The following is a 15,291-nucleotide window of genomic DNA, read 5'->3' as shown; positions in this document are numbered from 1 at the left end:
GTTCGTTCCCTATGGCGAAGCGCAGGAAGCGCTGATATTCTGGTACAATCGGCACGTGGAGATAAACATCCCTGATGTCGATTGATGCTAGGAAGCCTCCTTGGGCCATCAAAGGCGATGGCAAGCGGAGAGATTCCATCCGGAACCGTCAGGTTCTCTGTCCGTTGAGCAGTGTGAAGTCCAGAACAGGGTGGAGTGATCCGTCCTATCTTGTACCACGAACAAGCTGGAGTAAAAAGCCGCGACTACGTTCTTGAATGGGAACGAGGATCGCAACTCCTCCTGCCTTCGGAGTGTTCACCGCCTGGAAACGTGCATCGGCTCGTTCGGGGGACGGAGATGCTCTGAAGCAACGAGTCGGAGGACGAGAACTGAGCTCTATCCTGTGACCGTAAGACAGAATGTCTCCCCTGACCTGGACCGCCATGCAGAAAAGGTTCTCTGTGCACGGCGGAGGATGAAAATACCACCGCCTGAGACGTCAAAGACGCTATTGCGAAGCACAGGATGACCGCATTGATCTGAGCAGAGCAGCTGAAATAGCCTGGAGTGCCCACCCCTGCAAAGGCTGGGGCAACGGACGCGCCTATGGCTTCATAGATGGATCTCATTAGGAATTCTATCTGTCTGTCCGTGGCATTCTTGAGCGTGGGCCCGCCAGCCACTGCTACTACAGATCTAGCCGCCGGTCAAGAGACTGGAGGGCACTTTATGACACTGAGCCCAAACCTGAACAACGTCAGAGGGGAAGGAACAACGTGTGTTATAAGGCGTTCTGTGCTTCTGGACAGTATCTGTGAAGCCTTGAGAGCCACGTCCGGACAGAGTCCTGGGTTGCGACCTCCGCCCCATCCTCTAGAGGGTCCTCAAGCTGAGACCCTTGAAGAAGTCGGGGAAGATTCCAAGCAAGGCTGCTTAGCCGGACTGGGACTGCGGTTCGTGCTGGAGTTCACCACGTAAAAACTAGAGGCCACCCCAGGAACACGCTTTGTCGCAGACCGATAGAGGCCTGGTGCGATCTCGCAGTGCCCGGGGCCTGTGTAAGGGGCCGGGCTGGACTGCAAACTCCTAGTCTCTTAGCCGACCATTTGTCCATAGCCTGAGACATGGATAGTGAAAATGACCCAGAGAGTTTCTCAGCAAGCTGTAACTCTGTCCCTGCCGCCTGGACAGGGAACGCCGGCGAAGCTCCACATTGCCCCCGACACCGGCTGAGCGAGAGCCACATGGCCCGAGCAATGTTCACAGTGATCACTGAGGATACATATGTACCGCCGAACTGTGAAACTGCATACAAACATTATATATCCATATATACAGTGCATCACATATACAGTTCATCACTCTAGGGGGCCCAGCATCGAGAAGAAGCCCCCTGGTGTACCGACCCTGAAGCATGAAAACATGGCTGTCGGCGTACAGTGGATGGGAGAGCCGTGGGCGTAACCCCAAAAGTGCGGGAATCTGGTGCCCTGAGTGAAACGTGAGGGAGGCGGAGGACAGCCAAGTGTGCTCCAGCCGTCACTGCTAGCCTCCGACTGACCGTCCCGCCTTTCCCCCTGACTGGCAGGGCCAGGGGCGGGAGTTTAAGGCGCTAGGCCGCAAAAGCCGGGAGCTAAAGTTACAGACCGCGGCCGGCAAGCAGGCGCGGTCGGCGCGGTAGTCGCCAAGTCTGAGGCGAAGGTGCTCTATGCACCGTCCCCAAGGGGACACTGAGTACCTTGCGGGGATCAGTGCCGTAGCGTGAATAGTGAGGGGGGCGGAGGACAGCGAAGTGTGCTCCGGCCCTCACTGTCGGCGTCAGCCCGACTGTCCCGCCCTTCCCCCTGACTGGCAGGTCCGGGGGCGGTAATGATTGAACAGTGCCCGGGAGGACTGTAAGGCTTCTCCTGGAGTAGCCAAAATTCAACAGTGCGACCATACATGAACAGCATATATATATAGATATGTGTGATCACCAGAATCCCTGCCTGGGCCTCCCTGGTGTCTCTCTTCTCCAGCGTCAGAAGTGCTGACAGTAATGGCTGCCGGCGTCCTGTGGGGAGGAGGGGGCCGTGGGCGTGCCCTAGAAAGTGCGGGAATCCAGTGCCCCACTGTGCTGAGTGAGGGGGGAGGAGGATACAGAGTATGCTCCAGCCCTCAGCGCTGACGTCCTGTGCAGCGTCCCGCCCTTCCCATGACTGGCAGGCCTGTGGGCGGGAATATGCGATACTAGGCCGCAAAAGCCGGGGACTAAATTTATAAGCGCGGCCCGCAAATAAGCGCGGCCGGCGCGGTAGTCCCCGGCGCACTAACACACCCAGCAGTGCTGCAGTGTGTATGGTACAAGCGCTCCATGCGCGGTCCCCACGGGGACACAGAGTACCTCACAGCGCGGCCGGCGCGGTGGTCCCCCGGCGCACTAACACACCCAGCAGTGCTGCAGTGTATATGGCACCAGCGCTCCATGCGCGGTCCCCACGGGGACACAGAGTACCTCACAGTAGCAGGGCCTTGTCCCTGACGATACCCGGCTCCTGTCCAGCAGATTCCCCAGGGGCTGCGGAGGGAGCACGGTCCCCTGTGCCTGGAGACCGATTAGGATCCCACTTCACCCAGAGCCCTAAAGGGATGGGGAAGGAAAACAGCATGTGGGCTCCAGCCTCTGTACCCGCAATGGGTACCTCAACCTTAACAACACCGCCGACCAGAGTGGGGTGAGAAGGGAGCATGCTGGGGGCCCTAATATGGGCCCTCTTTTCTTCCATCCGACATAGTCAGCAGCTGCTGCTGACTAAGATGTGGAGCTATGCGTGCATGTGTGCCTCCTTTGCACAAAGCATAAAAACTGAGGAGCCCGTGAGGCACGGGAGGGTGTATAGCAGAGGGGAGGGGTTTACACTTTTAAGTGTAATACTTTGTGTGGCCTCCGGAGGCAGTAGCTATACACCCAATTGTCTGGGTCTCCCAATGGAGCGACAAAGAAAAACACAACTGGAGATCATCTGAACTCTGCTCATAGTATTGAAGTCTATGACCCCCATGGGGTTCATCTCAAGTGAAGTGAAATCCTGCACTGCAGAAATGAAATCTGAACAAGGTTCAAGCCCAACGCTCTCCATTTAGTGTGGTTACCACTATCTTTTAGAAATAGAAACTTCGCCTAGTTCAATGTTACTCTCTATTCACAGTAATATAGACGGTGATGGCTATACTTACCAGATCTCTCCGCTTTATACTTAGGTTTTGCTGGACAAAAACAATCCGCAAGAAGTACAAGGATCTGCATAAGAAAGAGCAGGGAACAGGTGTCAATGGTAGAACATGGGAAGTCCTCATATAAATAGCCATCACCCACATCTCCCAAACACAAGTATATTCAACATCAATACAGCAATCAATCCCTCATGTAAGGGGGACAGAGTAGAGGCAACACTAAACCTGGCACATCCTATGCCCATGGGAATGCACGGCCTCCATGCTGTGTCCACATCCCTACTGACAGTCAGGAGCAGGAGATTAGGATGAAAATGTCAGGTGTTACTATATATATATATAGATTTTTTTTTTTATAGATATATATTATATCTATATATATAATTGCCTTATTCTGTCTGTCTGTCTGTCTGTCTGTCTGTCTATCTGTCTATCTGTCTGTCTGTCATGCTCCGAAATTGTGTCCTTACGGTGACACAAAGCTGATTGGCCGCTGGGCTCGCCATGGCCCCGCCCCCCCACACGGATTGGCCTCTCTCCCCGGCTCTCTGCAGGCCCCGCCCCCCTCACGCAATGCACGCTCGCTCTGGCCCAACTGACAGGGAGCTCCGATTCCCAGGTGAGTACACACACACACACACATCAGATCACACTCACTCTCACACTCACTCTCACACACACCTCCCACATCACAACATGCTGGGATATCTCTTGCTTCTACACCGGCTCCGTCAGGATCCCGGCAGCGCCAGACATAACCTTGCGATGCTGGGATCTTGACGGAGGCCGTGAAAGCTGGTAACCATTATAAACATCGGGTAACTAAGGTCCCTTAGTTACCCGATGTGTATCATAGTTACCAGTGTACACCGGCTCACACTCACACACACATCACACACACATCACATCGCATCCACACATCAAGGTCCTGCAGCGGCGGAAAATACAGACACATAACAGCACACACACATAACAGCACACACATACACACAAATCAGATCACACTCACACACACCTCACACATCACATCGCATCCACATACTCACAACATCCTGGGATATCGCTTGCTTCTCGGCGGCGATACTGTGCTGTTAGCTTCCAGGACCTGCGGGAGGATCACATGGCCAGAAGCATGTGATACCTCCGGATGTTGTGAGTATCAGCGCGTATGTGCGATATCGTCAGTGTCTGTGTGTGTGAGTGGATGCGATCGGGTGTGTGTGAGTGGATGCGATCGGGTGTGTGTGAGTGGATGTGATCGGGTGTGTGTGAGTGGATGCGATCGGGTGTGTGTGAGTGGATGCGATCGGGTGTGTGTGAGTGGATGCGATCGGGTGTGTGAGTGTCGGCAGAGGAGCACGGCGTGCTGGAGGAGGCTGGGAGCAGAGAGGCTGATCATGGGGAAGGCTGGGAGGAGAGAGGCTGATGCTGGGGGAGGCTGATGCTTGGGGAGGCTGATGCTGGGGGAGGCTGGAAGGAGAGAGGCTAATGCTGGTGGAGGCTGATGCTTGGGGAGGCTGATGCTGGGGGAGGCTGATGCTGGGGGAGGCTGATGCTGGGGGAGGCTGATGCTGGGGGAGACTGGGAGGGGAAGGCTGATGCTGAGGGAGGCTGGGAGGAAGGAGGCTGGGAGGAGAGAGGATGATCCTGGGGAAGGCTGGGAACGGGAGGCTGATGCTGAGGGAGGCTGGAAGGAGAGAGGCTGATGCTGGGGGAGGCTGGAAGGAGAGAGGCTGATGCTGGTGGAGGCTGATGCTTGGGGAGGCTGATGCTGGGGGAGACTGGGAGCGGAAGGCTGATGCTGAGGGAGGCTGGGAGGGGGAGGCTGGGAGGAAGGAGGCTGGGAGGAGAGAGGCTGATCCTGGGGAAGGCTGGGAAGGGGAGGCTGATGCTGGGGGAGGCTGGAAGGAGAGAGGCTGATGCATGGGGAGGCTGATGCTGGGGGAGACTGGGAGCGGAAGGCTGATGCTGAGGGAGGCTGGGAGGGGGAGGCTGGGAGGAAGGAGGCTGGGAGGAGAGAGGCTGATCCTGGGGAAGGCTGGGAAGGGGAGGCTGATGCTGAGGGAAGCTGGAAGGAGAGAGGCTGATGCTGGGGGAGGCTGGAAGGAGAGAGGCTGAGGCTGGGAGGAGAGAGGCTGATGCTGGGGAAGGCTGATGCTGAGGGAGGCTGGGAGGGGAAAGCTGATGCTGGGGAAGGCTAGGACGACGGAGGCTGGGAGGAGAGAGGCTGATCCTGGGGAAGGCTGGGAGAGGGAGGCTGATGCTGGAGGAGGCTGGAAGGAGAGAGGCTGATGCTGGCGTAGGCTGATGCTGGGGGAGGCTGGAAGGAGAGAGGCTGATGCTGGTGGAGGCTGATGCTTGGGGAGGCTGGGAGAGGGAGGCTGATGCTGAGGGAGGCTGGGAGGAGGGAGGCTGGGAGAGGTAGGCTGAGAGAAGAGAGGCTGATGCACACACACACGCGCGCACTGCACAACACACCACACACACACACACACACTGTGAACCACAAACAACTGCCCTACACAGACACCCACACATACAGACAACGCTGCACACACACAACAACCAACACACAAACACCGTGGCACACACAAATATACGCACATACCGCACAACACACACATTGCACAAAACATACCTCCCCCAAAACACACCACACACACACAAACCGCGCAACACACACACACAACGCTACAGACACACAGCGCTCCACAAACAACGCAACACACGCAACACACATACAACACCGCTCTCACCCCCCGCCACACCCAGACAACACCCAGAACATGTACAGCGCCTACACAAACACTTGGTAACTACACACAACAACATCTCTATATATATATATATATATATATATATATATATATATATATATATATATATATATATATATAACAAAAATCATACATGAACTACACAATACGTAAATTCTAGAATACCCGATGCGTAGAATCGGGCCACCTTCTATATTATATATATATATATATATATATATATATATATATATATATATATATATAAAAAAAAATCTAAGGAGTCAGAAATCGACCAATTCCTTTTCTCTTAGGAATAATTCAGTAGAGATGAGCAGAGCATTCCAAGATGGGAGAGGTCAATCACCATTATCTGCTCTGTGTTAAGAGGATAAATGCTCCGAGTCCCCAATCTGATTTTTTTCCTACTTGCCTCATTCAGGACATTACCTATAAAACGGGAATACATTTCAAAATACGCCAACAAGCTTTAACTAATGATCGGTTCTGGTAACTTGCATTAAAGAGGTGGTTCATTCATATTCATTATTGGCCACAACAATATGTTGAGAAACAAGGTTTCTCTCAAATACACTGTGTTGGCAATAGTGCCTGTGAGCGGCTCTATTGCGGTCCACTCTTGCCCATCGCCTGACCTCTGGGCTCTGACTTCTGATGTCTGATGATGTCACGTCAACTTCCTGCTCACCTGACATCACTGCGGCCGGCCCCAGTCTCCGTGAGTGACTGGGCTGTGGGCAGCGTTTCACTGCTCGTCACAGCCCAGCATCTCCCTGCTCACTCCTTCGCATGCAAGCTGAAGCGATGCTGGGCTGTGACAAGCGGTGAAACTCCGCCCAGTGACTCACAGAGACTGGGGACGGCCTTGGTGATGTCAGGTGAGCAGGAAGTTGACGTGACATCACCAGATCTCAGAAGTCACAGAGCCCGGGGGGGGGTTACAAGAAGGGAGTGAGCGGTCCACAATAGCACCGCTCACAGGCACTTTTGGCAACAAAGGGTATTTGAGAGAAACCTTGTTTCTCAACATAATATCGTTGTGGCCAATAATAATTATGGGTGAACCACCTCTTTAATATCCATATACCAGGACTATTTCTATAAAGAGGACCTGTCCGCTCATCTGACGTGCCATTTGTTACTTGTGTTCTCTTCTTAGATCTTTGCTCTGTGGTGTTCTTCTGTTATTGATCCCTACAGCCTCCAAAAACAAAGGAATAAATCACTTGACAACAGCTGCTATGTTCTCCCTTTTCTTTACAGCAACACTCAGAATAAAGTCAGACTCTGGTCACCTAATTATTTGGGGAGGAAATTGCATTGGCCCAGTGAATGCTCTGGTACATGCTGGGCCAGAAAACCATAGTCTATTTTACTCAGAAGGGCAAATAAATTACATTTTTGCATGAGAGTTTTTTTTTCTTTTCATAACAAACAAAACATTGCTTTAGATTATGTTTTTTTGTAAAAAAAAAACCAAAAAAAAAACCCTATTTGGCAACAAATGCTACTGGAGATCTCTGCAGAGACATACGTCGCCTTCGAGTGGGAATATACTCTGGAGTATACCTCCTCCATGCTATAGAAACAGGAAGACAACACTGTATGTTCCATAACTTTCCAGCAAGAATACTAAAGGAACAGCAGAAAGCATTAATTTATGGGAACAGCTTACAGATTAGACATGCCAGGAAAAAGGACACACTGTTTATAACATGGGAAAGAACATGAGCCTTTAAAGTAAACTCATTTGGACATCGGGAAAGAGAAAACATGGAGATTTCAGTCTAGTATTTTACTTAGAAGGGAACCTGTCACCTCTACAAAAGCTATCTACCTACAGAGAAAAAGGTAATTTGCAGGAAAATAATGTTTAACCATACCTGGCAGCCTTCCTGAAAGATGGATAAAGCACTGTCATTAACTGTAACAAGAACTGCTGTGTAGGAGGTTTACTACTTGGTGAGCATCAGCTAAACTCTGCTACAAAGGTGAGGTTATAGAAAACTGTTCCATGTCACAGGGTATTCACCATGTCAAGACTGAGCACAGCAGCAAGCAGGGCTGTGGAGTCGGAGTCGTGGAGTCGGAGTCGGAGCTCATTTTGGTGGAGTCAGAGTCGGAGTCGGTATAAAATGCACCGACTCCGAAAATATATAATAAATTGGGGACAGTAGTGCAATGCAGAATGTGCTGAATATTTTACTAAATAATAACATTTAGTATAATGCTTATATTTAAGTGAAAAATGTATTGTAGTACAATGTGAACATCAGACATTTAATTATTTTTATGATATAATAATCAAGATATTTGGATAGAACAAAATATTTATTGGAATACAACTTTAGAACACAAAAAACTACTAAATTGTAAATATGTAATAAAAAAAAATTATATATATATATATATATATATATATATATATATATATATATATATATATATATATATATATATATACACACATACATACATATATATATATATATATATATATATATATATATATATATATATATATATATATATATATATCTCTATATATATATATATATATATATATATATATATATATATATACACACACAAGATATATATGTAATCTACTGTATATTACATAGTGTATTACATATTTACAATGTATTACAGTTTGTGTTCTAAAGTTGTATTCCAATAAATATATTTTATGTTCTATTCAAATATCTTGATTATTGTATCATAAAAATTATTAAAATGTCTGATGATCACATACTCATGTTCATGTACTACAATAAATTTTTCACCTAACTATAAGCAATATATGTAGGAGTCGGAGCCGGAGTCGGTGCAAGAGAAATTGAGGAGTCGGAGTCGAAGGCTTGGCTTACCGACTCCACAGCCCTGGCAGCAAGACACAAGGTAGTTATACTCCATCAGCAAGGCCTCTCCCAGGCAAAGATTTCAAAGCAGACTGGAGAAATGGACAACGATGAGGACATAGATGCATTGGTCGACCATGGAAACTTAGTCCATCAGAAAAAAAGACACCTCATGGTTATTTCATTTTGAAATAAGAGGATGTCTAGCAGTGCCACCAGCTCAGGACTGGAAGAAACCAAAAGGATTTGCAAGATGTGTAGATACACAGAAGATCTGTGGTTAGTTCTTCCAGATGTTCCCTGCTGAGTTCCCTCAAAAACTGTGTGCAGTGCACCTAGAAGAATTGATGATGCTTTGAAGGCAATGGGTGCTCACACCAAAGATTGATTAGATATACGTTTCTCTTTTGTTAATTCACTTTGCATTTTTATTTTACGTACGCTAAATATACACACACGTATATCTATCTATCTATCTATCTATCTATATATATATATATATATATATATACACACACACACACACACACACACACACACACACACAGCTTTACAATATTTAAAATGGAACCTGTCACCAGATTTTTGAGTAATAGGGCTGCTTCTCACTTGCGAGTTTCTCGCAGTAGAGCAATGCGAGAAAAACTAGCATTGAAATCGGACACGTTAGTGAATGATTCAGCTCTCATCTGCGATTTTTTTCTCAGTCCAAATCGGACTGAGAAAAAAAATCGCAGCATGCTGCTTTTTTGCGAGTTTCTCGCACCTTGTCCCAATGATTTCCTATGGAAGGGTATAAAAAGTAGCATCACACACGCGCACCACCGTTCACATTTGCGAGTGTGGCAGTAACTTCGCTCATTAGATGAATGTGACAGCATAATCCCATAGGTTAATTAAATGACACATGTGTAATAGCTTTTATCTAATTAAGATGTTGCATGAAACTAGCATTGCAAACGCGACACACACGCGAGCAAAAAGCATCGCACTTGCGTTGCACTCGCACCTAACGTGAACTAAAATCAGCCGAGTATTTTTCAGCTCAGTCGGACCGATTTTACTCGCATAGATGTGTTTCCAGCCATAAACCAAAAGTAGCACCTTAAGCAGCAACGCCCATTGAGCCCGACCGCCCACCCCCAGGTGAGTATAATAAAGGTCTTATTTAACGTTATACAGAATGGCCTGGGCTCTTTTCTACAGTATTCTAGAATGCTTAAGGCTATGTGCGCACTAGAAAAGTGATTTTTCTCAAGAAAATGTCTTGAGAAACTTCTGGGAGTTGAACATTACCGCACCTGCAGTAAAAAACTGCACCAAAACCGCGGAAAAAACGCATGCGTTTTTGCCGCAGGTTGGTCCCTGCTTTTTTTTTTATGCTGAACTGCAATAAATAATATAGATAATCGATAGAGGGAAAGAGGAATAGATGAATAGATAGATAGATAGATGAGAAAGACCTATATAATGTCCCACCCCCCTGCATATTCTAAGCTGGCACCCTTTAGTGACTTTCATGTGGCACTAAAGGGCGCCTAGCTTTGTATTTAGCCAAAAAATAAATAAAATAATTAAAAAGGTCCCCCCATCTTTTGTAGCCAGCTAGGGTAAGGCAGACGGCTGCAGCCTGCAGAACACAGCTGGCAGCTTCACCTTGGCTGGTAATCCAAAACCGAGGGCACCCCACGCTGTTATTTTACATTAAATAAATAATTTAAAACAAAAAACGTGGGGTCCCCCCCAAATTGGATCACCAGCCAAGGTAAAGCGGACAGCTGGGGTCTGATATTCTCAGACTAGGGAGGTCCACTGTTATTGGACACTCCCCAGCCTAAAAATAGCAGGCTGCAGCCGCCCCAGAAGTGGGGCATCCATTAGACGTGCCAATCCTGGCGCTTCGCCCCAGCTCATCCCGTTGCCCTGGTGCGGTGGCAAACGGGGTAATATATGGGGTTGATGCCAGATGTGTAATGTCACCTGGCATCAAGCCCTGGGGTTAGTGATGTCACGCGTCTATCAGATACCCGACATCCCCAACCCAGTCAGTAAGAAATAAAAAATAGACAACAAAAAAAGTTTTATTTGAAAAAACATTCCCCACATTCCCTCTTTGACCAATTTATTGACAAGAACAATCAAATCTGGGTCCGGCGTAATCCAATAAGGGGGTCCCACGGCGATCCATACCATAGTTACTGTCCCAGTCAATGAAGAACAGAAGGTTCCCCATTGGCTGGGAGAGTAATGCAGTAACCTGAGTTAACATCAATAGGTCAGCCCAGGTCACTGCAGGGGATGCAGAGCGCTGCCATCAGGAGGTTAGATGAGATCATTACCTGCTGTGATGATCTCCTGCAGTCCTGCCATCAGCGCTTTCACTGCCTTCTATGCCCGCCGCGTTCTCAGCAGTATCGAGAGAGCCCGTGACGTCACCGCCAGTGACAGTCTGAAGCCGTGGGCATTGACAGCGGTGACGTCAGGAGGCAGGAGATCGTCACAGCAGGTAATGATCTCACCTCCTGACAGCAGCGCTCGGCATCCCCGCGGCTGCCAGCACTGCAGCGTGACAAGCTGCTGATACTGCGGGCAGACACTGACACTGCAGTGCAGGCAGCCGCGGGGTTGGAGCGGGACACAGACTGCACGGGCACCCGCCAGAGGTCACACGGAAGTGCTTCTGTGCGGCGTCCAGGGAGTGTGACGTGTGTGTTTACTCTGCTCCGCTTCCTCTTCTGTCATAATGACATCACTTCCTGCAAAACCGCAGGCAGCGATGAACATTACCGCAGGTAAATCGTGGCTATACCGGGGTATACCGCACATCATTTGCTACCTGCGGTATACCCCCGGTATTTCGCGATTACATTACAGTGAATGGAGTGAAATACCGGGGGTATACCGCAGCTACCTGTGGAAAAGAAGTGACATGCACATTTTCTCAAGAAATTTTCTCAAGAAAATCTTCACAAAGAATTTTCTTGAGAAAAAAAATGCAGTGTGCGCACAGCTATTTTTTTCACATAGGTTTCTGCAGGGAAATGTCTGCAGAAAGATTTCAAACATTTCTCAAGAAATTTCTTCAGCAAAACCGCGGGTAAAAACGCCTAGTGCGCACATAGCCTTATAAAAGGGATTACTGGCGCTAGTCGCAGTTTTTAATGGAAAATCCTGGTGACCGGTTCCCTTTAATCAGCGCCTGTGCTGCATTCCATAAAAATGCATGTTATCACGACCCCCCTGTACACCCCACAAATACCTTTTTACATTTTCCCACACTATGTAAATCTTTGAGTCCGGTCCGATGGGCGTCCTTGGTTGCGGCATCTTTTCCGCCTATCCACGCTGATCAACATGCTCTTGTGATGATTGACGTGACTAATCCTGAGCCATCCACATCACCAGGCAGAAATATTGCGCCTGGCAGACACATTGCCAGATTGTGCATGTGCTCCTATGTATTCGGCTCTGTCTGCAGTAGGGCAGAGCGAGGTGCGCGTGCACGAGTTGGCAAAGTCTCTGCACAGGCGCAAGATTCTGCTCGGCAACTTGGATGGTGCATGAGGCGTCATTCACGTCAATCATCACAAGGGGACGGGAAAGGAGCCGCAACCAAGGATGCAGGAGAATATAAAAAGGTAATTGTGGGATGCACAGGGGTAGTCAGAGAATAACATGCACCTTTATGGAATGCAGCACAGGCGCTGCTTAAAGGGAACCTGTCACCAGGATTTTCCCTTAAAAACTGCGGCTAGCACCAGTAAGCCCTTTATACAGCATTCTAGAATACTGTATATTATACTCACCTGGGGGTGGGCGGTCGAGTTCAATGGGAGTCGCTGGTCTTTGGTCCAGCGCCTCCTCTATCCTATGCATTTGCCGTTCTTCTTCTCAGCTCCGTGTGGATGACTCATCCTACGTCATCTCCACACATCTCCTCTGCACTCCTGTGCATGCGCACTTTGATCTGTACATTACAGTACTTTGCTCGGCCCTCATCAGGGCAGATCAAAGTGCACATGTGCAGGAGCGCAATGGAGGCCTCTGTGTGGATGATGTAGGACGCGTCATCCACACGGAGCTATGAAAGGGGACGGCGATGGAAGAAAGAAGGCACAGGACAGAAACAAGTGATGCCCATTGGACCCGATTGTCCTGCAGGTGAGTATAATAAAAGGTCTTTTTTAAATTATACAGAGAGGCCTGGGCACTTATATGCAGTATTCTAGAATGCTGTATATAAGGACTCACTCACTGGTGGTGGCCACAGCTTATAAGGGAAAATCCTGGTTACAGTTTCCCGTTAAAGTGGTAGGTTTGGTTTATACCTCAAAAATCTGGTTTAAAAAAAAATGGAAAGTGAATATATTACATTTTTTGTTGTTTAATTTAAATGTATATACCTGAGCACTTGATGCAGACTACACATATTCAAGGTGATGATTTTTGTATACCGTATATATACAAGACTTACCAAACCTAGTATAAGTCCAATCATCAGGGTGGCCACAACGAAGATGATGTATGAGCCCCAGGCTGGGATTCCCAGAGGTCCTGTGAAGTAGTTGTGGATTTGCTGAAATAGAAATGGAGCCAGATTAAAGTGACTTACAAGCAGAGGAGTAATAATATTATTATTATTGTATTATTATAATTAATTATTATTAATAATAATAATAATAATAATACTAATAATAATAATAATAAATCTTTATTTCTATAGCACCAACATATTCCGCAGCGCTTTACAATTCAGGAGGTTCATATCCAAACAAATAACAGTTATAGAAAATACAATAATTGGAGAATGGGAAAAAAAAAAAAAAAAAAAAAAAGACAACCCTGCTCGTGAGAGCTTACAATCTACAATGAGATGGGGGGGGCAAGGCAAAAGTGCTTATTTACAATGGCAGTCCAGCCATCTTAAGGAAATGGGGGATAGATAATGGCTGCCTGGACCAGTTAGCCAGAACCTTGAGGTGCATTTGGGTGCCATGGAGTTTGACGTGGGGTTATGTTCTGAGAAGACGTGGAGGGACTATGTGAATTTAATTCGGCTAGGGAGTGTGATAGGCCACCCTAAAAAGATGCGTTTTTAGGGAGCATCTGAAGCTGAGTAAGTTGTGATTCGTCCTAGCTTCTTGGGGTAGAGCATTCCAGAGGATTAGTGCAGCTCGGGAGAAGTCTTGGATCTGGGAGTGGGAGGTTCGGATTAGTGAGGACATTAGTTGAAAGTCTTTTGCAGAGTGTAGAGAACGAGTGGGGTGATAGACAGAGAGGAGGGTGGAGATGTAGGGGGTGCCGCACTGTGGAGAGCTGTGGGTGAGAACAAGCAATTTGAACTGCATCCTGTGATATATGGGCAGCCAGTGCAGTGACTGGCACAGAAAGGAAGCATCTGAGTAGCGGTTAGCCAGATAGGTGACCCTGGCTGCTGCAAGTATCCTAAAAATGTGTCCTGCTATGTATGTTTTGCATGACATGACTTTTCCCCAGGCCCAGCACAGCACACAAGTTGCCTATAAGTAGTCCTCAACCTGTAACAAGCTCTCCAGTTGATGTAAACCACTGAGTAATAAAGGTGATCCTCATACACTGGAGGTCAGTTGCTCATCATGAAGTCACTGTACAAAAACTACATTGCAGCATTTTCAGAAACACAACGTTCAATGACATCACAACCTCATCCGCATCATGTGAATAAAGTTTCATAAAGTGTCGCTGTCTTTGGCATAACTGCCAAACGTTCTGCAGCCGGATCACCATGTAATATACGGCTGCAATGGCACAAGTGAAACACTGAAGTGCATCGCAGCTCTCTCATAGGCATCATTGAGACTCCTGTGTTGCATGTGTGGAATTTTCCACGTATACCACATGTACCCATTACAATCTATGGTGCTAATCACGTCTGTTTTTACACAGATCCAGTGTACATGCAAAACACAAACAGCACACGGATGGTATCTGTGTACAATCCATGTGCAGTAGGTGTTTAACATGGAAAACATAGGAGAAGCTTTGTAACTGAAAAACACTGATGACACTGATGGTAAAAGCAGACACATGGACTGTACACTCATGATACACTTCTAAAGAAGTGTTTTTTTTGGCTGGACTGCAAATGTAGGTGTAGGTATGAACTTTCATTTTCTGACAACTTTTGTTTGGCCTCGCTCCTTCAGTTAAGTTATGCATGGGCTTCACAAGGATCTCCTCCAACAGAAAATGACAGAGGGGAAATACCGTAGGATAGAGTATATTGGGCAAAATGAGATAAGCCACTGCCAGAGATGGCCAGTCCCTTCTCATAGAAAGGACACTTGCATGCTCAGTTAAGTCGAGGGTGCATGTGTAAGTGATAACTGATGAGAATACGGGCAGCTGCATGTGACACAGGAAAGGTTGTCATCAAAGCCTTTGCGTTGGGCAGCCTCAGACTTTGGGTCTATTCCTAA

At 47.7% G+C, this 15,291-nt stretch overlaps 1 protein-coding gene across 1 annotated transcript in view; it reads right to left on the bottom strand.

The window, feature by feature from the left end:
* The window catches only part of TMX4 (thioredoxin related transmembrane protein 4), a 129,473-nt gene that overhangs the window by 13,399 nt on the left and 100,783 nt on the right, over nt 1-15,291 (bottom strand). The window contains exons 6-7 of the mRNA XM_075338076.1: nt 13,308-13,409; nt 3,199-3,262 (exon numbers count right to left, since the gene is read on the bottom strand). Of these exons, the coding sequence (XP_075194191.1) occupies nt 3,199-3,262; nt 13,308-13,409 (166 nt within the window). The remainder of the gene's footprint in view (nt 1-3,198; nt 3,263-13,307; nt 13,410-15,291) is intronic.

Source organism: Anomaloglossus baeobatrachus, chromosome 3 (assembly GCF_048569485.1).
Source record: "Anomaloglossus baeobatrachus isolate aAnoBae1 chromosome 3, aAnoBae1.hap1, whole genome shotgun sequence".
Taxonomy (NCBI): Eukaryota; Metazoa; Chordata; class Amphibia; order Anura; family Aromobatidae; genus Anomaloglossus; species Anomaloglossus baeobatrachus.
This window is presented reverse-complemented; position numbering and strand designations above follow the sequence as displayed.